This window comes from Podarcis gaigeae (genome assembly GCF_964106915.1).
Source record: "Podarcis gaigeae genome assembly, chromosome: 8".
In the NCBI taxonomy this organism is placed as follows: Eukaryota; Metazoa; Chordata; class Lepidosauria; order Squamata; family Lacertidae; genus Podarcis; species Podarcis gaigeae.
Window position 1 is genome coordinate 87,262,885 of NC_139684.1, and position 24,026 is coordinate 87,286,910.

Sequence of the window (24,026 nt, forward strand, 5' to 3'; positions counted from 1 at the left end):
TCCAGTTAGTCCACATTTATTATTATTTTTTTAAACATACTTTTTAGATATAAGCAATTACAAATACATCATCAACAGAAAAGTACCATAATCCCCCTTGCCAAAGAGTGTGGATCCAGTTTTATGCCTAATACAATATCCATTACACGCTACAGGTGCAAAAACAGGAAGCGAGAGTAATTCCAGGGGGTCCCTGTGCATTTCTGGAGGGCAGAATCAATGCATGATCGATTGTACACGATGAGTAACCATGTTGCATTAAAAGGAGTGCCTTTTCCCCATTTGAGGTTCTCGTACCAAAGTGGTAAATTTGTTCATAAGTATTAAGTTCCAAATTTATGTGATCCAGTTCCTAGATAAGAGAGATATTTCCAATGATTCCAATTATCCCTTTTCCCCCTAGGCTTAGAGTAAACTCGTTTGTTTTGTGTGCATTTCTGTTTCGTTTCAAGCTCCCGTGGTACTATTTCTTGTAGTAATTTGAGCGTTAATGTTACTTTTCTCCTTTTTAATGCCACATTTTTTACTAATACAGATTCCATGGACAAAAGCTTCAAACGTGTCTCAGATTATTGCTAGGGTTTGCCCTCCCATTTAATGAAAAAGCTATGGACTCTCCTTGAGGAGTTTTTCCCTTTGTGGTTTTTCTTTCTGTTACCTAATTTCCCGTGGGTCATGTTGAAAAATTGTCTTGAGAGGGGGAAGATCAGAGAACCCCATCAAACCCATCTCCAAGAGAGGCCCATCCCTTGGAAATATTTAATTGTGTAGCCTTGCATGACTTTTATTTCTAGCAGACATGCGTGGAGAACCCCTGAGATCAGGGTTAGCTATTCTCCAAGAATCGAAAGAATATATTCACAAAATATTAAACGGAGGTGTCCTGAAAGAAGGATTACGAGGAGTCAGTGTTGGAGCAGTCCAATTTTTAATAGTTAACTCTATGTTTTCCCAGCCAGTGTCCTTGATAGAAGCACAAACCCAAAATTCTCCCCCTGCAATCCTTCCTGCAAACAGAGGAATCTTTTTACAGCAGTTGCATGGAAGAGCCTGTGTCTGGGCTGGGGGTGCAACCTTCCAAGGCTATAATATCCAGGGGATACAGAACACTGGCTTCATATCTGTTAACCCACCACCTCCAAGTACTCCATACTTTTCATTCGTTTTAAAATGCCACCCCTGGCTGTGGTTTGAGTGATCTGCTTGGCTAGAGGTGGAGGGGCTTGTCTCTCTTATGGCGGCTGACCGGCCTTAGCAGAATAAGTAAAGGTAAAGGGAACCCTGACCATTAGGTCCAGTCGTGACCGACTCTGGGGTTGCGGCGCCCATCTTGCTTTACTGGCCGAGGGAGCCGACGTACAGCTTCCGGGTCATGTGGCCAGCATGACTAAGCCGCTTCTAGTGAACCAGAGCACCACACGGAAACGCCGTTTACCTTCCCGCCGGAGTGGTACCTATTTATCTACTTGCACTTTGATGTGCTTTCGAACTGCTAGGTTGGCAGGAGCAGGGACCGAGCAATGGGAGCTCACCCCGTCGCAGGGATTCAAACCGCCAACCTTCCAATCAGCAAGCCCAAGGCTCAGTGGTTTAGCCCACAAAATAAGGTGGGGGGGGCGTGGGGCAGCTTGCCCAAGGAGGGTGAGTGTCATGTGTGATAGGAAGGCTTTAGGAGTGGGAAAAGGCAGAGCAAAACAGAGTTTCTGCAATTGAGCCGGGGTTTCCTCCGCAGTTGGAAGGGAGGCAGCCCAGCTCTGGAGCAGAGACCACGCTTGACATGAATTAAGTCTTGGGTTCAAACAGGGGCCTTTCTAGCTAGGAAGATCAGGGAGCTAGCAGCAGGGAAGGCGTCTCTCTGCCAGAGAGCCAGCTGCCAGTCAGTACAGGCCATACTGGGCTAGATGGAGCTGTGTAGAAGACAACACCCTCTTGGTGAGGCAAACTCGCCAAGGCACAAGCTCCCTAGCGGCTCCCATTTGTGCAAAAGTCAAAAGAGCAGAAAGCAGTGGATTTTGCCCAGGCCACGGTCCCATCCTGCGGAGCCCTCCTCCTGGGCAGAGAGGGAGCTCTCCTCGAGGATCCCATTGAAACTGCGAGTCCCAGGGAAGCAAGGTCCTCTTCTCTCATGTCTCCAGTTTCAACGCTGGGACAGGGAGCCGGAGATTCGTGGGGGGAGAACCACAGCTGAGCAACGATCGTAGAAATGAGAGGGGGAAGCAGCTGCCGTTGCCCAAGTTCTCATGCCGAGGCCCCAAGGAAGCTGTTGGCGACGTGGCCGGAGCTGGGAGCAGAGAGGTCAGCTGGTGGTGGACGTGTCCAGAGAGGCAAGGAAGCCAAGGGGATGGAGAAAGGGTCAGGCACCTCTGAATATGCTCAGGGTAGGAGCTGGGAGGGAGGGATGGGGGCAATCTCTTTGAGAGGCAAGGCCTGCTCCAGCAGTGGTTGAATTTATTCCCCCAGAGGTGTGCTATGTACCACTTGGGCAAATCATCTGAATTTTCGTTTGGATGAATGGGGCAAAAACCTTCCAGCCTAAGTGGTGGGGGCTTTCCTTCCTTGGAGATTGGGATTCCCATTCACCAGGGATTCCTCAGCTGAGGGGGTTGGGCTAAATGCCTCTCAGGGACTCCCTTAAAGGTAAAGGTAAAGGGACCCCTGACTGTTAGGTCCAGTCGTGGCCGACTCTGGGGTTGTGGCACTCATCTCGCTTTACTGGCCGAGGGAGCCGGCGTACAGCTTCCGGGTCATGTGGCCAGCAGGACTAAGCCACTTCTGGCGAACCAGAGCAGTGCACGGAAACGCCGTTTACCTTCCCGCTGGAGCGGTACTTATTTATCTACTTGCACTTTGACGTGCTTTCGAACTGCTAGGTTGGCAGGAGCAGGGACTGAACAACGGGAGCTCACCCCGTCGCGGGGATTCGAACCGCCGACTTTGATCAACAAGTCCTAGGCTCTGTGGTTTAACCCACAGCGCCACCCGCGTCCCAGGGACTCCCTTATAACACTACAATTCTATGCAAAACAATAAAAAAAAATGCCATAGCTGTCAACTTTCAGATTTGAAAATAAGGGATCAGCGGCCTCAAAAATAAGGGATCAGGAGCCTCGCCTGTCCCAGGGACAGTCTACGGGATATCTAACAATCCGGGATAGCAGCAGGAAGCAGCGGGAAACGGCGCTGGGATAAGGGAATTCTCCGCAAAAAAAGGGAAGGTTGACAGCTATGAAATACTATCACCCTTCCTAGCGTCATGGCATGTCCTTAATGGAAGCAGGAGGAGAGGAAGGCAGATAGTAAAAAAAAATCAAAAAATCAGGTCAGACCCTCTCCTTTTAGGCATGCTTTTCCAGACACACACACACACACACAGCGAGACAGCCAAGGATTCGCCATCTTCTCATGTCTCTCCCTTCCCTCCACCAATACAGCGCATCTGAGGATGCCAGACAGCCGCCCGCCTGAGGCAGGCAAGGCGATTCATCTGCACTGCAAAGCTGTTCTTCGGGACCTTGTCCAGGCACATTCCTCAGGTTCCTCCTGGGATGGCAGCGACGGGGTTCCTCCCTCCGAAACGTCACGCCTTCCTCTGCTGCGGCCTCACCCTGGGGAAGAGCTGCGGAGGAGAGAAGCACAGGTGGCTTGCGTATTTTGGAACGGAGCAAGCCCAGCAAGGCAGAGAAACCAGCACGCAAGGCTGGATCCTGGTGGCCGCAGGAAGCTCATCGCTGGTTAACAACGTAAGCAGAGTCTCACCCAGGTGCTTTTACGCAGCAGCTAAACTGGTGACTGGGAGCAGCCACCGAGACCACATAACACCAGTCCTGAGAGATCTGCATTGGCTCCTAGTACGTTTCCGAGCACAGTTCAAAGTGTTGGTGCTGACCTTGAAAGCCCTAAATGGCCTCAAAGGCCCAGTAGACCTGAAGGAGCGTCTCCACCCCCATCATTCAGCCTGGATACTGTGGTCCAGCGCCAAGGGCCTTCTGGCAGTTCCCTCCCTGCGATAAGTGAGGTTACAGGGAACCAGGCACAGGGCCTTTTCGGTGGTGGCACCCACCCTATGGAACACCCTCCCATCAGAAGTCAATGAAATAAACAACTATCTGACGTTTAGAAGACATCTGAAGGCAGCCCTGTTTAGGGAGGTTTTTAATGTTTGATGTTTTATCGTGTTTTTAATATTTGGTTGGGCGTCCCCCAGAGTGGCTGGGGAATCTCAGCCAGATGGGTGGGGTATATTATTATTATTATTATTAGTATTATTATTAAGCATAAACAAAGGACCCTCGCACATGTGTGTGTCTTTTAAAAATTATTTTTCTTTTTGACAAAGTAATAATCCTAAATAAATAAGAATAACTATTGTAACTTTCCAGCCTCCCAGATTTTCAACGCCTATTGCGATGGTTTGACAGTACAAATTCTACAAACACCTTCCATATCTCCTCAAAATCATTTCTCCTGCATATACCCCGTCTTACCTTAATGGCACATGTTAATTTATCATTAACAGCTAAATCCTACACCTCTTCATTCCATTCTTCCATTTTGTATTCTGCTTGCCCCTTCCACTTGCTAGCTATAATAATTCGTGCAGCTGTCAACATATTTGTGAACGAGTCCTTTGTAGCCTGCAAACCTCCCATCGCATCCTTGCGCGTGTCTTGAACACTCACCCCGAAGTAGTTCTTGGGCACGTAGCCCTCCTGGCCGTAGAGAGATGCCCACCACCAGTCTGTTTCGTCGGGGTTGTCGTGGCGCAGGACGGTGACCGGCTCGCCCTCGCGGAAAGACAGCTCGTCGCTGAACTCGGCGCTATAATCCCACAAGGCGTAGACCACCCCGTTGTTCATCAGGCCCATGTTCTGCTCAACATCTGCAAAGAGGAATGGGGAGCCCCCCAAAATGTGGATCAACATTGATTCAAAAACTCATGACTTCACTGCCACCCACCATCTGAATCCTAGAATTGTAGTGTCGGGTGCTTCTAGGGAGGAAAGCAATGACAAACCTAGGCAGCATCTTAAAAAGCAGAGACATCACCTTGCCAACAAAGGTCCGTATAGTTAAAGCTATGGTTTTTCCAGTAGTGATGTATGGAAGCGAGAGCTGGACCATCAAGAAGGCTGATCGCCAAAGAATGGATGCTTTGAATTCTGGTGCTGGAGGAGACTCTGGAGAGTCCCATGGACTGCAAGAAGATCAAACGCATCCATTCTGAAGGAAATCAGACCTGAGTGCTCACTGGAAGGACAGATCCTGAAGCTGAGGATCCAAGGTTTGGGCCACCTCGGGGGAAGAGAAGACTCCCTGGAAAAGACCCTGATGTTGGGAAAGATGGAGGGCACAAGGAGAAGGGGACGACAGAGGACGAGATGGTGGGACAGTGTTCTCGAAGCCGCCAGCATGAGTTTGACCCAACTGCAGGAGGCAGTGGAGGACAGGAGTGCCTGGCGTGCTCTGGTCCAGGGGGTCACGAAGAGTCGGACACGACTAAACGACTAAACAACAATATGTATAATTTGGAATATTTAATGTGATTTGAGTGGATTGTTAAAATGGAATATTTAATACAAGTTACTATTATTATTATTTTTTTAAAGGACTTCCTGGTGCCTTTCCCATGTGCCCTCCTACCGCCTCACCTGCCAGGTAGCTGAAGCAGTCGCTGTAGCCCTCGCGGTACGGGTCGCACTTCTCAATGGCCATGCTGCCGTCGCTGAAAGTGGTGGCGAAAATGGCCGCTCCGTGCTTGACCAGGGCTACGCAGATGGCCGTGTCATTGCAGGAGGCAGCGCAGTGCAGGGGTGTCCTGGGAAAGAGAGGGGGGTGGAAAAACACCCAAGCTCAGTTAAGGTGTGTGTGTGCCCTGTTCATGGCGGACGGGTGTGGGGGATTCCCTGGTCCTGAATGGGGTAACCGTGCCCCTGAAGAACCAGGTGCACAACCTGGGAGTCATTTTGGACTCACAGCAGTCCATGGAGGCGCAGGTTAATTCTGTGTCCAGGGTGGCTGTCTACCAGCTCCACCTTGTACGCAGGATGTGACCCTATCTGCCCGCGCACTGTCTCGCCAGAGTGGTGCATGCTCTGGTTACCTCTCGCTTTGACTATTGCACTGTGCTCTACGTGGGGCTACCTTTGAAGGTGACCCGGAAACTGCAATTAATCCAGAATGCGGCAGCTAGACTGATAACTGGGAGCGGCTGCCGAGACCACATAATACTGGTCCTGAAAGACCTATACTGGCTCCCAGTACGTTTCCGAGCACAATTCAAAGTGTTGGTGCTGACCTTTCAAGCCCTAAACAGCCTTGGTCCTGTATACCTGAAGGAGCGTCTCCACCCCCATCGTTCAGCCCGGACACTGAGATCCAGCACTGAGGGCCTTGTGGCTGTTCCCTCATTACAAGAAGCGAGGTTACAGGGAACCAGGCAGAGGGCCTTCTCGGTAGTGGCGCCCGCCCTGTGGAACACCCTCCCTTCAGATGTCAAGGAAATAAGCAGCTATCCTATCTTTAAAAGACATCTGAAGGGACGTTTTTAATATTTAATGCTGTACTGTTTTTAACATTTGATTGGGAGGCGCCCAGAGTGGCTGGGGAAACTCAGCCAGATGGGCGGGGTATAAATAATAAATAAATAAATAAATAAATAAATAAATAAATAATTTAAGTGCAATTCCTGCATTGCTGGGGTTGGACTAGATGGTCACTAGAGTTCCCTTCCAGCTCTACAGTTCTGTGGTTCTGCAGCTTCCTCCTGGGGGATGGCGGGAATGTAGGGAGAGAAGGAAGCTGTGGAGCATTGCAGCTGCAATTCCAACCTTCCCCCAGGGAATAGCTGCAGCCCGATTGCGAACAAAAGCCAAGGGCTTGCCAGGATAGAACACCTGTGCTCAGAGATCCGCACTCGCTGCCGGGTTGAAGGTGTTAATAACTAGTACACAAAGCCCTTAACAACTTGGGAAACCGGTTTGTCTGCGAGATCACTTCACCCCACAAACACCCACTCAGGTCAGTGGATCTGGCCCTGTCCCAGGTGCCCCATATTCTCCGTTCTGCATCTGTAGATGGCTTACTGCGGCAGTGCCTACACTTCGGAACTCCCTGCCTCATGATAAGACAGGCACCTTTGCTGTAAAGCCCTTTCGGCACTTGCTAAAAACGTCCTTGTTTAGACAAGCCCACCCGGCTGCTCAGAAAACTGGACCATTTTTTCTTTTTAGGCAATTGTTATTGTAACTTTCTAAATATCGTATTATTATTATTTTAGGACACGGGTGCCGCTGTGGGTTAAACCACAGAGCCTAGGAATTGCCAATCAGAAGGTCGGCGGTTCGAATCCCCACGACGGGGTGAGCTCCCGTTGCTCGGTCCCTCCTCCTGCCAACCTAGCAGTTTGAAAGCACATCAAAGTGCAAGTAGATAAATAGGTACCGCTCCGGCGGGAAGGTAAACGGTGTTTCCGTGCACTGCTCTGGTTTGCCAGAAGCGGCTTAGTCATGCTGGCCACATGACCCGGAAGCTGTATGCCGGCTCCCTCGGCCAGTAAAGCGAGATGAGCGCCGCAACCCCAGAGTCGGTCACAACTGGACCTAATGGTCAGGGGTCCCTTTACCTTTACAGTGGTTCCTCGGGTTACATACGCTTCAGGTTACATACGCTTCAGGTTACAGACTCCGCTAACCCAGAAATTGTGCTTCAGGTTAAGAACTTTGCTTCAGGATAAGAACAGAAATCGAGCTCCAGCGGCACGGTGGCAGCAGGAGGCCCCATTAGCTAAAGTGGTGCTTCAGGTTAAGAACAGTTTCAGGTTAAAAATGGACCTCCAGAACGAATTAAGTACTTAACCTGAGGTACCACTGTACTATTATTATTATTTTATTTATTACATATGTACACCTTCCTATACCTGAAGGGTGGTTCACAACATAAAATTATGCTCTCTAAAAGACACAGAACGCATAATGAAAATGAAAAACAAGGAAAACCCAAGAATCCTAAGAGCAACAATTTAATTGTTTCAGCTTCTTTTAGTAAGCTGCTTTGAGGATTTTTGGATAAATAAATAAAAAGCTCACCATCCATGGCTGTCCGGGGAGTTGACGTTGGCCCCAATGTTGATTAGGTAGTCCACGATGTTGTAGTTGGCACCGCAGATGGCATTGTGGAGAGCAGTGATGCCCTCGTCGTTGGGCTGACTCGGGTCGTTCAGCTGGGGGGAGAAGCAGGAAAATGCACTTTTGGAGGGTCTGTGTGCTTGTGTGTGATTCAGCTCCCGTGGTTTTATTTTACTTATGATAATAATCCTATACCGCTACAGTGGTACCTTGGTTCTCAAACGCCTTGGTTCTCAAATGCCTTGGTTCCCAAACGCCGTAAACCCAGAAGTGTTCCAGTTTTCAAATGTTTTTCTGAAACCAAACATCCAATGCGGTGGTCGGCTATTGTTTCCGGGGCGCCTGCACCAATCAGAAGCTACGCCTTGGTTTTCGAACATTTCGGAAGTCAAATGAGCTTCCAAAATGGATTACGTTTGGCGCTTTCGTTTTTGCTATTTACTTGGTGTTTTTGTTTTTGAGGCTTTTTCATTTAATTTGTTTTTGCGACTGTGTGGAACCCAGTTCAGCTACTGACTGATTGTGTGACTGTGTAAATGGATACAAGCCCCCCCATCCGAACAATGACTATCATCAGAGCAAGTAAGAAAAAAATTATTATTTTTATTATCTACAATACTGTCTTATTTATTTTATAGTACAGTACATTGATTATTGCTTTCATTTTATGGATCCATGGTCTCGTTAAATAGTAAAATTCATGTTCAATTGCTGTTTTAGGGGTTATTTTAAAAAATCTGGAACGGTTTGATCCGTTTTGCATTACTTTCTATGGGAACGTGTGCCTTGGTTTTGGAATGCTTTGGTTTTGGAATGGACTTCTGGAACGGATTAAGTTTGAGAACCAAGGTACCACTGTACTCATTAAAAAGATATCAGAGCCACAAAAGTCCTATGGCAAAAACCACATGGATATGTTAAGGTCAGAGAAAGAAGGGACGTGATGGAAGCTCATAAAACTACACATGGCACTGAAAAAGTGGAGAAATTAAAGGCGTGTCAGAAGCAACATGAGTTTATAAAACGATGCATGCCAAGGAGGAAGAAGGGAAAGGATTCCCTGCCTCTCTCCTGGACTTGTGGACATCCAAGGATGCTGAACGTTGGAAGATTCAGGACCGATAAAATAAAATCCTTCTTCACGCAGTGCAAACTGTGGAACTCCCTGCCACTTGAGAAGAGGCTGTTGGGCCGGGCCAAAAGGGGCCCATCAGGTCCAGCGACCTGTTCTCACAGGGTCCGACCAGATGCCCAAAGAGAAACCAGCAATCAGGATTCAAACACAAGAGCAGTCAATAGCCCTCCATGAATTTGTGCAGTCCTCTTTTACAGCCATCTAGATTGGTAGCCTGTTGTCTTTGTCCATGGAGTTTTCTTGGCAGGGATACTGGAGTGGCTTGCTGGTTCCTGCTCTAGGAAATGAGGGTGAAAGAGGAGAGCGCAAAATATGGTCTGAAGCTCAACATCAAAAAAGCTAAGATCATGGCCACTGGGCCCATCACCTCCTGGCAAATAGAAGGGGAAGAAATGGAGGCAGTGAGAGATTTTACTTTCTTGGGCTCCATGATCACTACAGATGGTGACAGCAGCCACGAAATTAAAAGACGCCTGCTCCTTGGGAGGAAAGCAATGACAAACCTAGACAGCGTCTTAAAAAGCAGAGACATCACCTTGCCAACAAAGGTCCGTATACTTAAAGGTATGGTTTTCCCAGCAGTGATGTAAGGAAGTGAGAGCTGGACCATAAAGAAGGTTGATCGCGGAAGAATGGATGCTTTTGAATTCTGGTGCTGGAGGAGACTCTTGAGAGTCCCATGGACTGCAAGAAGATCCAACCTCTCCATTCTGAAGGAAATCAGCCCTGAGTGCTCCCTGGAAGGACAGATCCTGAAGCTGAGGCTCCAAGACTTTGGCCACCTCATGAGAGGAGAAGACTCCCTGGAAAAGACCCTGATGTTGGGAAAGATGGAAGGAGAAGGGGACGAGAGAGGACGAGATGGTGGGACAGTGTTCTCGAAGCTACCAGCATGAGTTTGACCAAACTGCGGGAGGCCGTGGAAGACAGGAGTGCCTGCTGTGCTCTGGTCCAGGGGGTCACAAAGAGCCGTCTTTTAATTTTGTGGCTGCTGTCACCATCTGCAGTGATCATGGAGCCCAAGAAAGTAAAATCTCTCACTGCCTCTATTTCTTCCCCTTCTATTTGCCAGGAGGTGATGGGCCCAGTGGCCATGATCTTCGTTTTTTTGATGTTGAGCTTCAGACCATATTTTGCGCTCTCCTCTTTCACCCTCACTAAAAGGTTCTTTAATTCCTCCTCACTTTCTACTGTCAATGTTGTGTCATCTGCATACAGTGGTGCCCCGCAAGACGAATGCCTCGCAAGACGGAAAACCCACAAGACGAAAGGGTTTTCCGTTTTTCGAGGCGCTTCGCAAGACGAATTTCCCTATGGGCTTGCTTCGCAAGAAGGAAGCCCATAGGGAAATCTCCGGGGACCTCTTTTAAATGCTGGCAGTGGGGAGCAAAGCCTTTCCCCCCCCCCTCCGAACTTCAGAAGAGGTCCAGGAAGGCCGGCGGGGGCCGAAAGGCTTTGCTCCCCACCGCCAGCATTTTAAAAGCGGTCCGGGATAGCAGGGAAGCGCTTCCTGCTATCCCGGACGGCTTTTGAAGGCAGGCGGGGGGGAGCAAAGACATTCGCCCCCCGCCGTCCTTCAGAAGAGGTCCTGGACTCGCAAGACGAAAAACTCGCAAGACGAAAAAACTTGCGGAACGAATTAATTTCGTCTTGCGAGGCCCCACTGTATCTGAGGTTGTTGATATTTTTGGTTGTCCCCAAAGATAAGCCACACACCCCCAACACTCACCTCCTTCATGGCTTCCTTCACGACTTCCAACTCGCCGGTCAGGGCCGCATCCAGCAGCAGCACCAGGGGGTTGAGTCGCGCCCTCTTTGACAGCCGCTTCCGTGGGGAGGCCGCCTTGCGCAGCACCGAACGCTTCTCCTGTTGAATGGCAGACGACAGGCAGCCATCAGCATGGAGGCCGCCTTGGGAAGGGCCAACAACCCACACACAGCCAATCCCCACTCCCTCTGCCTTTCGAAGCCAAAGACTCAATCCAGTGTGTTGTTTTTTTAAAGGCCACAAGTGCCTCTGAGCAGGTGCAGAGCACTCTCTAGTCAATAACTACAGCACAGCTACAAGGGACAGCCAGGGACTGGGTTCGAGGTCTCACAGGTTTAGTCTCTTTGGCTCCATTTATTATTATTAAGTGCTGCATGCTCTAGTTATCTCCCGCTTGGACTACTGCACTGCGCTCTACATGGGGCTACCTTTGAAGGTGACACGGAAATTACAACTAATCCAGAATGCGGCAGCTAGACTGGTGACTGGAAGCGGCCGCCGGGACCACATAACACCTGTCCTGAGAGATCTGCATTGGCTCCCAGTACGTTTCCGAGCACAATTCAAAGTGTTGGGGCTGACCTTGAAAGCCCTAAACGGCCTCAAAGGCCCAGGATACCTGAAGGAGCATCTCCACCCCCATCGTTCAGCCCGGACACTGAGGTCCAGCTCCGAGGGCCTTCTGGCAGGTCCCTCATTGCGAGAAATGAGGTTACAGGGAACCAGACAGAGGGCCTTCTCGGTGGTGGCGCCCGCCCTGTGTAACACCCTCCCTTCAGATATGAAGGAAATAAGCAGCTATCTTCTTTTTAAAAGACATCTGAAGGCAGCCTTGATCAGGGAAGTTTTTGATATTTAACGCTGTATTGTTTTTAACATTCAATTGAGAGCCGCCCAGAGTGGGTGGGGAAAGTCAGCAAGATGGGCGGGGTATAAATAATAAATTATTATTATTATTATTATTATTATTATTATTATTATTATTATTATTATTATTATTATTATTATCATCATTATGTGGCCCCATGCCTGCAATAGACCTACCGGACTGGGCAAAGGACTGAAGCTCACTGGGCTCTCTGGCAGAGGCGGAGGCGGGATGGGGGGTGCTGGCATTGGTGGCAGGGGGGCTGCTGGAATGGGGGCCACGACAGCCCCTGGCGCCTTCTGTTCCATGGCCTCGGTGATGGGCGAGAGCTCCGTCTGCGGGGATGCTTCTCCGGCCAAGCCAGCATCCTCTTTGCGGGGATGGTGGTGGAAGAGGCGGCTGATGATCTGGCGGTACTGGTTCTTGTGGGTGGGGGGCAAGACGGGGCCGGGACACTGCTCCATGGATCCACGGCGTTTCAGGGGCCGGGGCATCTCGGCCAGGACCCGCGCCACCTCCTCAAACTCGGGCACTTTCTGGGCCTCGGGGGGCAGCAGAGGCTGCAGGCGGGTGGGGCTCAGCGGCCGGGGGACCTCTTCCGCCTCGGCTGGCTCCCCTCCCGGAAGGAGGTTCTCCAACTCTGCCTCCGTGTCGCCCGTGGTCAAGACGATGGGGACGATGCGGACGGGCTCGGACGAGGGGCTGGCCGCTTTGGCGACGCCGTTCCCTGGAAGAGAAAGAAGAGAGGGGTCACCGCTGGGGATGCCGTTCCTAGGGGAGGGAGCGCTTCCTGGGAAATGAATGTTGGAGTTGTGGCGTCGGAAGGGACCCCTGGGGTCATCCAGTCCAACCCGCTGCAATGCAGGAATCTCAGCGAAAACATCCGTCCAACCGCTGCTTAAAAACCTCCAAGGAGGGAGAGTCCACAAGCTCCCAAGGGAGGCCGTTCTACTGCCAAACAGCTCTTCCGTTCAGAAAGTTATTCCTGATGTTTTGTCAGAATCTCCTTTCTCATACAGGGGAACTTCAGTTTTCGAACGTCTCCGTTGGCTAACGTTTCGGAACCTGAATACCGAAAACCGGAAGTATCAGCTTCGGTTTTCGAACGATTCTCAGAAGCTTCCGCACAGATTCCGCTTTGAGTTTCCCTATTGTATTGTGGCTTCTACTTTTATTTTTTTGTTTTTGAACATTTTGGAAGTTGAACGGTCTTCCAGAATGGATTATGTTCGAAAACCGAGGTTCCACTGGACGGTCATACCTCTTGTTACTTTCGGTTCAGGTTATGTTCTTTCAGGATATGTCTGGCGGTGACCCGGAAGTAATGGAACGGGTTACTTCTGGGTTTCGCTGCTTGCGCATGCGCAGACGCTCAAAATGACATCACGCGCATGCGCGGAAGCGGCAAATCATGACCCGCGCACGGACAGACGCACAGATACGGATTGCGTTCTGCTCATGTTGCGAACAGGGCTCTGGAACGGATCCCATTCGCAACCAGAGGTACCACTGTAACTTCAATTCATTGGTTCGGGTTCTCCTCTCTGGAGCAGTGGAAAGCGAGCCTTCTCCATCCTCCATGGGGCAGCCCTTCAGATATGTGAAGATGGCTCTCGTAGCTCCTCTGAAGTCTCCTCTTTCCCAGGCTAAACAGACCCAACTCCTTCAACTGCTCCTCATCAGGCTTGGTTTTCAGACCCTTGATCATCTTGGTTTCCCTCCTCTGCCCACCTCCCAGCTTGTCAACATCCTTCCTAAATTGCGATGCCCTGAATTGGACACAGTATTCCAGGTGTGGTCTGACTAAGGCAGAAGATGTAGGGGTGCAAATATCCAGAGTGTGGGGGTCAGGTGGGATTGCTATGAGGAATTATGAAATATGGAGCAAGCCATTGTGTCAGCAATGAAAGCATTGCGTTGACTGGGTTTGATTCATTGACAATAGTTTCTGATCGAATCCCACAAGCCTCTGCCATTTGCTTTCTCTACGCCTGACAGGCACGTATAAGCATTCTGAAACACAGACCAGTTGCCAGTTGCTTCATCAGGCATCCTGAGTCATAAAGATAGAAGGTAGTTTTGATGTAGTTTAATATTTAGATAGATCTTAAGGACCAGGAAGAGAGTTCATAAGGAGATGGTAAATACTGCCATCCTGTTTACTCCTATTTATGACCTCCGGGGTTTGCTAAATGCATTCCTCCTTTTATTCCTATTTTATTTACTCTGAACTACATATGCATGCTCAAGTAGGAAACAGTTTCTTTGTAGTTAAAAGAATTTCTTCTGATCTGACTTTGTCCCACGTGGGTTATTTTTGAAATGCTCAGAGGAAATCTGATTGGTTTTTATGAACACTGTGTAAAAGGTTCTTTTGTGAATAAAACGACCTGGGCCGAGGGGTCGACAGGATTACGGTATTATTGTTGTCCGTATAGTTCAAGCTATGGTTTTCCCAGTAGTGATGTATGGAAGTGAGAGCTGGACCATCAAGAAGGCTGATTGCCAGAGAATGGATGCTTTTGAATTATGGAGCTGGAGGAGACTCTTGAGAGTCCCATGGACTGCAAGAAGATCAAACCTCTCCATTCTGAAGGAAATCAGCCTTGAGTGCTCACTGGAAGGACAGATCCTGAAGCTGAGGCTCCAATACTTTGGCCACCTCAGGAGAAGAGAAGACTCCCTGGGAAAGACCCTGATGTTGGGAAAGATGGAGGGCAGAAGGAGAAGGGGGCAACGGAGGATGAGATGGTGGGACAGTGTTCTCGAAGCTACCAGCATGAGTTTGACCAAACTGCGGGAGGCAGTGGAAGACAGGAGTGCCTGGCGTGCTCTGGTCCATGGGGTCACGAAGAGGTGGACACGAATAAACGACTAAACAACAAGAACAACACATATGCATGCTCAAGTAGAAAATAGTTTCTTTGTCGTTAAAAGAATTTCTTCTGATCTGACTTTGTCCCACATGGGGTTTTTTGAAATGCTCAGAGGAAATCTGATTGGTTCTTGCGAACACTGTGTAAAAAGTTCTTTTGTGAATAAAACGACCTGGGCCGAGGGGTGGACAGGAATTGTTATTGGCACCTCTCCCAGAGTCTTGCTGGTCAAGTCTCGTGTGTATTTTATTAATCAGAGTCCAATCCTTCCTTGCTTTTGAAACGCTACAAGAAGAGAGAGGCAGAAGAGAGTTGATGCAGCCAAGAATAGTATTAGCCTCTTTCGCTGTCGCGTGACGCTTACCTTCGCTCCCGAGCGAGGCCATGCGCTGGTGGTGCTGGCTCTGGGGCAGAGTGGGCTGCATCAGCTGCTTGTGGAGGGAGCGGAGGAAAAGCGAGGAGCCCGGGGGGCCCTGGGGAAGGGGGAACTTCTGCCCAGCTGCCCCGTACTCCCAGAAGGCATTCTGCAGCCGGAAGATCATGGAGAGCGGCAGGGGTTTGTGGCGCTTGGGGAGGCTGCCCTGCGGGTTCGGGGGCGGCATGGGGATGCGGGAGATGGGCTGCCAGTTGCGGGGCAGGGTTCCCGTCGGGTTGCTGGGGAGGGAGCGGCGGAAGGAGGTGTCCGGGCGCCGCTCGCTGGCGAGCGGGGAGACCTTGTAATTCCTGGGCAAGGTGGCGCTGTGCATCCCATAATGCTCCTCCTAGGGGAGAGGAAGCAAAGAGATGTGAGACATCCCATCTAAGTCCCTGTTTTTGAAGTGGCCCTAACAAACTAGGAACCTAGATAGACTGCCCCTGGACCTGGAGGTTCCATAAAAACATAATCTGTTTTTTTAATGCGTTTTTTATTGATTTTTCTTTAACAAAAACCAAGCAAAAAAATAGAATGAAGTTCCATCATCTTATACACACTTATTTTCACAACGCTATACTGAGCGCGGAATTCTATTTGAGATCTAGCTATTACATTTTTCACCCCTGAGGTTGCAAATTCGTATCCCCTCCCCTTACTTTAATTTGTCACCATCGCCCGAGATTTCAACCTGCCATTTGTCGCAGGGTTCCCCAATGAGCACCCTCCCCTGGAAAGCTTTCCTTGAGAGGTAGTGTTGTGTAGTGGTTAGAGCGCTGGACCAGGAGAGACCGGGGTTCGAATTCCCGCTCAGCCATGAAGCTCCCTGGGTGACCTTGGGCCAGCCTAACCTACCTCGCAGGGTGTCGTGGAGAATTAAATGAGGAGAACAAGAAAGGAAAAAAAGTGGGATATATGTGAAATGAGTAAACCCCACAGACCATAGCTGTCAACTGTCCCTTATTTGGCGGGAAACTCCCTTTTCCCAGCTCTGTGTCCTGCTGCTGTCCCTTACTGACGATGTCCCTTAAATTTCCCTGGTTTCAAAGGAAGCAGCTCATCTCCCTCCCTCCCTCCCTGCCGACCAGGGAGGAGGGAGGCTCCAACTGTGTTGCTAGGCTGTGTTGCTCACCCAATAAGGAGTCTCAGAACGACTGGGGGGTGGGGCATGCATGCCTTGTGCCGATCAAATCGGCCACCTTGCCTGGGGACTCGCCTTTGCTCAGCGCTTCCCAGCAGAGAGGTGACGGTGGTTTTCCTTGCTGCATCCCCTTTGCCGGGTTGCTGCGCTGTGGGAACCACCACTTGAGGCTTCGTTTGGCTGCTGGCTGGGCTTTCTGCCTTTGGCTCAGAGGGGCTCAGAAGTTGAACATACCTGTGCCCCTTGGAAAATCCCTTATTTTGGCTGCTTATCCCTTAGTTTCGAGGCTGCTGGTCCCTTATTTTCAAATCTGCAAGTTGACAGCTATGCCACAGACCCAAAGGGGAGCCGCGCAGGCCCAAACTTACCTTGCTTGGGCCAATGCCCCCGTCTAAACTCGATTCCCTCCAAGGAGACAGCGGGACGCCTGCCAGGCTCTGGCGGAGCCCCAGGTGGGCGTCTCCTCCTGGACAGGGGGTGGAGAAAGAGAGACTGATTGGGGATGGGATGCTCAGGGCTGGATAAACCATTAAGCAAAATAAGCACTTACTTAGGGCATCAATGAAAGAAGGGGGGGGGGGCAACCACAGAAATTTCCCATTGCCAGATTTTTACCATTAACGGTCAGAAATGGCTCAGCTGAGCATTCCTTTTCTCAGCTGAAGTCTATTAGAAATCCCAGCAAAACAACTATGCAACAAGGCAAGTATAGGAGGAGATGTGTCACGTGAGATTGGTTTTGAGGTTCTGATCAAAAGACTTTGCAATGAGAAAAAGTTGGAGAATTATTTTTTTTCAAATGTAACGAAAGTGGAAGTAATAATAAATAATAATAATAATAATTTTTTATTTATACCCTGCCCTCCCTGGTCAGAGCCAGGCGCAGGGCAGCTAACACCAGTAAAATTACAATAAAACCATAATTGAGGGGGGACAATTTAAATACATGTTAAAAATACAATTTAAAATACAGCCTCACTTTAATAATAGCCCATAGATCAAGACCATAAGGGGAGGGAAACATAAGGGTCAGACTGAGTCCAAAGCAAAAACCAGGCGGAACAGCTCTGGCGAACCAGAGCAGCGCATGGAAACGCCGTTTACCTTCCCGCCGGAGTGGTACCCATTTATCTACTTGCACTTTGACGTGCTTTTGAACTGCTAGGTTGGCAGGAGCAGGGACCGAGCAACGGGAGCTCACCCCGTCGCGGGGATTCGAACCGCCGACCTTCTGATCGGCAAGTCGTAGGCTCTGTGGTTTAATGTAAGTTTCATTGAATTTCAAAAATTAAAATTTTATTTGACAGTTTATTATTGCCTATATTTTGAATTAGATATATATATGGGGGGGCTTCTAAAGGTCTTAATCGGGTGCCCCAGCAGCCTGGCTGCCCCACCACAATGCCCCGGGATGAAGCCCTTTCCTTGCCCCCCACTTTGCCTCCTGCCTGCCCACCCACTGACACATCAAAACGGCTCTTCCTCTCCTCCCTCCAGAGACCCCGGCCAACACTCACGCTCATAACCAACTGGGTGGGCCGCCTTCTTCTCATACGCCACGTCCAGGTCGGATTCATTCCACCCTTTCTGCACCCTCCTCCGGATCACAAGGTCATCTGCAGAGAGGGAGATCTTCAGAGTTCCACCCGAGGACTTTTTTCGGGGATACACCGTTGCCATCCCTTGACCCAGAACCTATGGCTCACCACGTCTTTCCTGACCTTCCAGCCCAGCTCTTTCCAAAGCTTTTCAAGCCATTGTCCCCTTGAGCTCATCCCCAGTGCCCCCTACTATTATTATTATTATTATTATTATTCCTGAAGGAGCGTCTCCACCCCCATCGTTCGGCCCGGACGCTGAGGTCCAGCACCGAGGGCCTTGTGGCGGTTCCCTCACTGCAAGAAGTGAGGTTACAGGGAACCAGGCAGAGGGCCTTCTCGGTGGTGGCACCCGCCCTGTGGAACGCCCTCCCACCAGATGGCAAGGAGAAAAACAACTACCAGATTTTTTAGAAGACATCTGAAGGCAGTCCTGTTTAGGGAAGCTTTTAATGTTTAATAGGTTATTGTATTTTAATATTCCGTTGGAAGCCACCCAGAGTCGATGGATACCCCGCCAGATGGGCGGGGTATAAACAAACAAACAAACAAACAAATAAATAAAAATTTATTTATTAGACACTATATACTGCCCTATACCCAGAGATCTCAGGGCAGCTCACAGAACCTACCCTATTATCTTATCTTATCTTATCTTATCTTATCTTATCTTATCTTATCTTATCTTATCTTAATTAGAACCTACCCTTTATTAGAACCTACCCTTTATTATAAAGAAGCCACATTCAGAAAGCAATTTCATGACCCACCAAGGCTGATAACGCAACAGACTTTGAATTGCACACTTATCCAAAATCCAATTAATTCTGTTTTGTTAACTTGATGAAACTGATGGGCTCATGACCCAAAGGCTAGCAGTCCCACCCCCACCTCAAAAGTGCCCCCCCCAGTCCTCGCCCGACCTTTACCTTGAGACCGGAAAGGTGCGAAAGTGCTGGGTGGCGAGGGATACAGGCTATGGCTCTCGTACGGCGGCGGCAGAGGCAGCCGTGGCGACGGCACCCGGTCCGGGAAGAAGGACTGGGGCGCAGCTCCTTCCGTGGGCATCCGTGGGGAGCTGGCTCGGCCCAGTGTCCCGCCATAGGTCTTGTAGTCATACTGGCGCTCCAGGGAGAGGCTGGGCCGGAGGGAGCGGGGAGAGGCTGTGGGGCTGGGCGACGTCTCGTAGGGTACAGGCAGCACCTTGGGCCGGGGGGGCGGCAGTGCCCGGTCCACCTCTGGCTGGAGGAAGAGGGACGGCCGCGGCGAGGTGGGGCGGCCCAGCGGGGATCTGGGTGCGAGGAGCTGGCTGGGGGACGGCGAGCCGTAGGTGGAGCTGTGTGCGAATCCCGGCGCCGCTTCCCCAAAGGAGTAGTGGGCGCTCTCCGTGGTCTCCGTCGACAGGCTCTTGCGGGGGAAGAGGGGCAGCGGGGAGGGGGCGATGGGACTCATCCTGCCCTGCAGCTCGTGGGATGGGCTGGTGCTGAATCTCTCCATAGCCTGCCAGGAACAGAGAAAGGAGATTGGGGCGTGACTCCACAACGACCCCACCCCCGCCAGGTCTGGTAAAACAAGAGCTGGCAGCCACAGGCCAGGGTTGCGGGACTTGGTTGGCAAGCAAGGTTGCTCCACAAGGCTGCTTGTGGGGACCCCCTTTGGTGTCCCCCCACCTCCAATGAAGTACTAGCAAATGAAGTACTAGCAAAAATTCTTTTGATGCATTAATTCTATCATGCAATCGCAAGCTATCACTCGCTTTGGAGAGGACCTTAAGGTCCATGAATAATCATAGTTTAGAGGTCCCGGGCTCTAAGGAAGTCAGATTATCCTCCACCAGGGCCAGGGCCTTCTCAGTGGTGGCTCCGACCTGGTGGAATGCTCTGTCCCGTGAGACCAGGGCCCTGCAGGATTTAACCTCCTTCCGTGGGGCCTGTAAGGCAGAGCTATTCCGCCTGGCTTTCAACTTGAACTTAGCCTGATCTTTTATTCCCCTTCTCTTCCCTCCCCTTTTATGAAGATCACCCGCTCTGAGACCCCACAGCTAATTCTCCCCTGGTCTCCTCGCTGGCCCAAGTAGAACTAATTTAGCCAGCTAGCCCTGGGGATCATCTAATGTTTATTGGATGGATGCCGGTTCCAGGACCGCCCCCACCCCAAGGCTCCGTGGCTGCCTCCGCACCTTGAGCTGCCCGAGAGGCTGGGCTGGGTTTTCTGTCCAGAGGGACTCCAGTTGCTTGGAGAGCTCGTCCACTTTGGCCACCGCCGTGTCCAGTTCCAACTGCTTCAGGTCCATGTGCTTCGAGGCCAGAGCTGTGGTGGGGAATGCAAGAGAGGAGGGTAAGAGAGGGAGAGGAGAGGCAGGTCTCTGCCTGGGAAGTGGGTTGGGCTAGATGACCTCTGGGGTGCCCCCGACTCTAAAACTCTACCATTTTTAAAATGAAGGAACCAAGACACTTCGTTCCCGAAGGATGCCTGGAACCAGAGATGTTCAGAGAAGGGCTGGTGGTGGTCCAAGATGCCCCTCACCCCCGAGGGCCAGACACAGCTCTCTGACTGGCCCTTGGACCTCTCCTTAGCCGCCGCCCCCAGGCAGCCCTGCTGAGACGACGTGAGCGCATGTAGAGAGCCTAGCCTACTGGGCAAGGTAGAAAATCCACAGGTGTTGCTTTTGTCCATTTGGCCCCGCCTACCATTCACATGCGGCCCCCAGAAGCGAATGTGGCCCCTAGGCCCCTCCAAGCACTCTCTGCTCCTGCCCCAGGAAGGAGAGCGCCAATTGATAGAGTGCAAGACTCTGGGGTGTGGGTTCGAGCCCTAGGTTGGGCAAAATATTCCTACATTGCAAGGGGTCGCACTAGATAAACCAATTCTATGCAGATGACACCCAGCTCTACCTCTCTTTAAAGGTCCTGTGTGAGTGTCTGGAGGCGGTTGGAGGATGGATGGCGGCTAACAGATTGAGGTTGAATCTCGACAAGACAGAAGTACTGTTTTGGGGGGACAGGAGGCGGACGGGTGTGGGGGACTCCCTGGTCCTGAATGGGGTAACTCTGCCCCTAAAGGACCAGATGCGCAGCCTGGAAATCATTTTGGACTCACAGCTGTCCATGGAGGGGCAGGTCCATTCTGTATCCAAGGCAGCTGTTTACCAGCTCCATCTGGTACGCAGGATGAGACCCTCCCTGCGTGCAGACTGCCTCGCCAGAGTGGTGCATGCTCTAGTTATCTCTCGCTTGGACTACTGCAATGCGCTCTACGTGGGGCTACCTTTGAAGGTGACCGGAAACTGCAATTAATCCAGAATGCGGCAGCTAGACTGGTGACTGGGAGCGGCCGCTGAGACAAACATAGCACGGGTCTTGAAAGACCTACATTGGCTCCCAGGACGTTTCCAAGCACAATTCAAAGTGTTGGTGTTGGCCTTTAAAGCCCTAAACAGCCTCGGTCCAGTATACCTGAAGGAGCGTCTCCACCCACATTGTCTAGCCTGGACGCTGAGGTCCAGCACCAAGGGCCTTCTGGCGGTTCCCTTATTGCGAAAAGTGGGGTTACAGGGAACCAGGCAGAGGGCCTTCTTGGTAGTGGCTCCCTGTGGAACGACCTACCATCAGATGTGAAGGAAATAAGCAGCAATCTTATCTTTAAAAGACATCTGAAGGCAGCCCTGTTTAGGGAAGTTTTTAATATTTAACACTGTACTGTTTTTAACACTCGATTGGGAGCTGCCCAGAGTGGCTGGGGAAACTCAGCCAGATGGGCGGGGTATAAATAATAAATTATATAGTTATACGATCTACCGTATTCCCCTTTTTCGTAATAATTTTGGCCCTGACATGTGGGTGGAACAAACAGAAAACGCGATCACAAAATACTGGACAGCCTAGGTAAAGGTAAAGGGACCCCTGACCATTAGATCCAGTCGTGACCGACTCTGGGGTTGCGGCGCTCATCTCGCTTTATTGGCCGAGGGAGCCGGCGTCCAGCTTCTGGGTCATGTGGCCAGCATGATTAAGCCGCTTCTGGCGAACCAGAGCAGCGCACGGAAACGCTGTTTACCTTCCCGCCGGCGCGGTACCTATTTATCTACTTCCACTTTGACGTTCTTTTGAACTGCTAGGTTGGCAGGAGCAGGGACCGAGCAACGGGAGCTCACCCCGTCACGGGGATTAGAACCGCCGACCTTCTGATTGGCAAGCCCTAGGCTCTGTGGTTTAACCCACAGCGCCACCGGCGTCCCACTGGACAGCCTACCAGGATCCTATTTAGGATTTCTGTTTAAATGGATCTGGATTACCGGACTAGGGTATGGCAAAGGCCTGGGTTCGAATTCTCACTCGTTTGCATGAAGACACCATGGGTGTTCCCTTGGGCCAGCCGGTGCCTCCCTCAGCCTCTCCTCCCTCGCAGGGTTGTTGTGTGAGGACGAAACAGGAAGGGAAGGAGCTTTGTGCACCACTTTTGAGCTGGAAGGTGGGATGACAATGTAATAAACCAATAAATAGTTCCGCTAAGGATCTGGGGGAACCAGATTTCTCTCCAATGGTTTTTTAGCTGCCAGAGGGGACTTGGCACTTTACGGCGCTGTAGCATATGAGATCCAAGCAGATACACACAGAAACACTCCTCAGCCACCAGGCTGAAAAATTCCTAGCAGGTGCCATGCATTTTTCCCGGAAAGCCGTCTACAGCACCCCCCCAGGGAAGGGAGGCCCATGGGGTGAGATCAAGCCCGGCGCCCGCTCACAGAGGCACGCCGGCCCTGCAGTGCGGGCCCAGCCCTCCTGGTTTCCTCACCTGTTTGCCGTGGGGCCATTACGCCACCTGCCTCCTGGGCAGGCTCAGCGGGCTACAAAGGGTTCGGCCGAAAATGCCGCAGGAATGTCAAGACAAGCCCAGGACATCCCGGCAAAGAGCCCCACTTTGCTCGCAGCTATGAAATGCCGGGCCAGTTGCCAAGTGAAGAAAATTAAAATTAAAAAGGGCAGGCATTTGGTCCCATAGAGCAACACACACCAGCAGGCCATGCAATACTGAATGTGTGTGTGTGTGTTTTAAAAACATTTCTGAGTCACTTTTCCTGGCAGAGCCTGAGCAAAGTGGCTTACACACACACACTTTTGTATTTTTAAATTGTTCGCGCTGTGGGTTAAACCACAGAGCCTAGGACTTGCCAATCAGAAGGTCGGCGGTTCGAATCCCTGCGACGGGGTGAGCTCCCGTTGCTCGGTCCCTGCTCCTGCCAACCTAGCAGTTCGAAAGCACGTCAAAGTGCAAGTAGATAAATAGATACCGCTCCGGCGGGATGGTAAACGGCGTTTCCGTGCGCTGCTCTGGTTCGCCAGAAGCGGCTTAGTCATGCTGGCCACATGACCCGGAAGCTGTACGCCGGCTCCCTCGGCCAATAAAGCGAGATGAGCGCCGCAACCCCAGAGTCGGCCACGACTGGACCTAATGGTCAAGGGTCCCTTTACCTTTTAAGTATGTTATTTTGTATTTTTGGGTTTTATAAGGCTAACATTCTACTGCCTTTTCAATGTGTTTCTGGGGTGTGTGTGTTGTTTTGTTGCTTTATATATTTTTTATCCTGCGAACCTCCCTGAGATCTTGTGAAAAAGGGTTGTATATAAATTTAACATATTATAATAATAACCTCACGCTCTTTTAACTTGTGCGGTTCCAACCCTACGCGGTAGCAGGCAAGGGGGCTGAAATTGCGCAAGTTGCATCGGAGCAAGGCAGAGAGCTCAAAAGCTCTTTTTGCGCCAGGTCTGCTTCAGGTTTGCTGGCACAGAAAGAGCGTTGAAGCTCTCTGTCTGGCTTGGGGAGGCAAGGCGTGCTCAGTGCACCAGCTCTGAGACCCTCTTGTGAGATCCTGTGGGGCCGTACGAGTTTGTGTGAGATTGGCTGCAAGCACCCCTAGTGTGCTGAGACAATCTTGCCCAGAAAGCAAGGAAGAGGGGTCTTTTTGTGCCTGCTTGGGGTTCCCTGGCTTGTCGATATTCTTCTTAAATTGTTGTGCCCAGAACTGGACACAGTATTCCAGGTGTGGCCTGACCAAGGCAGAATAGAGTGGGACTATCTTTGAACTATGGACTTCTGTTGATG

At 50.8% G+C, this 24,026-nt stretch overlaps 1 protein-coding gene across 2 annotated transcripts in view; it reads right to left on the reverse strand.

Moving 5' to 3' along the window:
* Positions 1-24,026, reverse strand: part of PPP1R13L (protein phosphatase 1 regulatory subunit 13 like) — a 52,956-nt gene continuing 28,930 nt past the window's right edge. For both annotated transcript variants that reach the window (XM_083753745.1, XM_083753746.1), the window contains exons 3-13: positions 20,101-20,231; positions 18,851-19,421; positions 17,841-17,939; positions 16,692-16,789; positions 15,135-15,531; positions 12,071-12,621; positions 10,988-11,125; positions 8,085-8,218; positions 5,649-5,815; positions 4,680-4,879; positions 1-3,616 (exon numbers count right to left, since the gene is read on the reverse strand). In XM_083753745.1, coding sequence (XP_083609871.1) covers positions 3,578-3,616; positions 4,680-4,879; positions 5,649-5,815; positions 8,085-8,218; positions 10,988-11,125; positions 12,071-12,621; positions 15,135-15,531; positions 16,692-16,789; positions 17,841-17,939; positions 18,851-19,421; positions 20,101-20,231 — 2,525 coding nt within the window. In that variant the 3' untranslated portion in view covers positions 1-3,577. The remainder of the gene's footprint in view (positions 3,617-4,679; positions 4,880-5,648; positions 5,816-8,084; positions 8,219-10,987; positions 11,126-12,070; positions 12,622-15,134; positions 15,532-16,691; positions 16,790-17,840; positions 17,940-18,850; positions 19,422-20,100; positions 20,232-24,026) is intronic.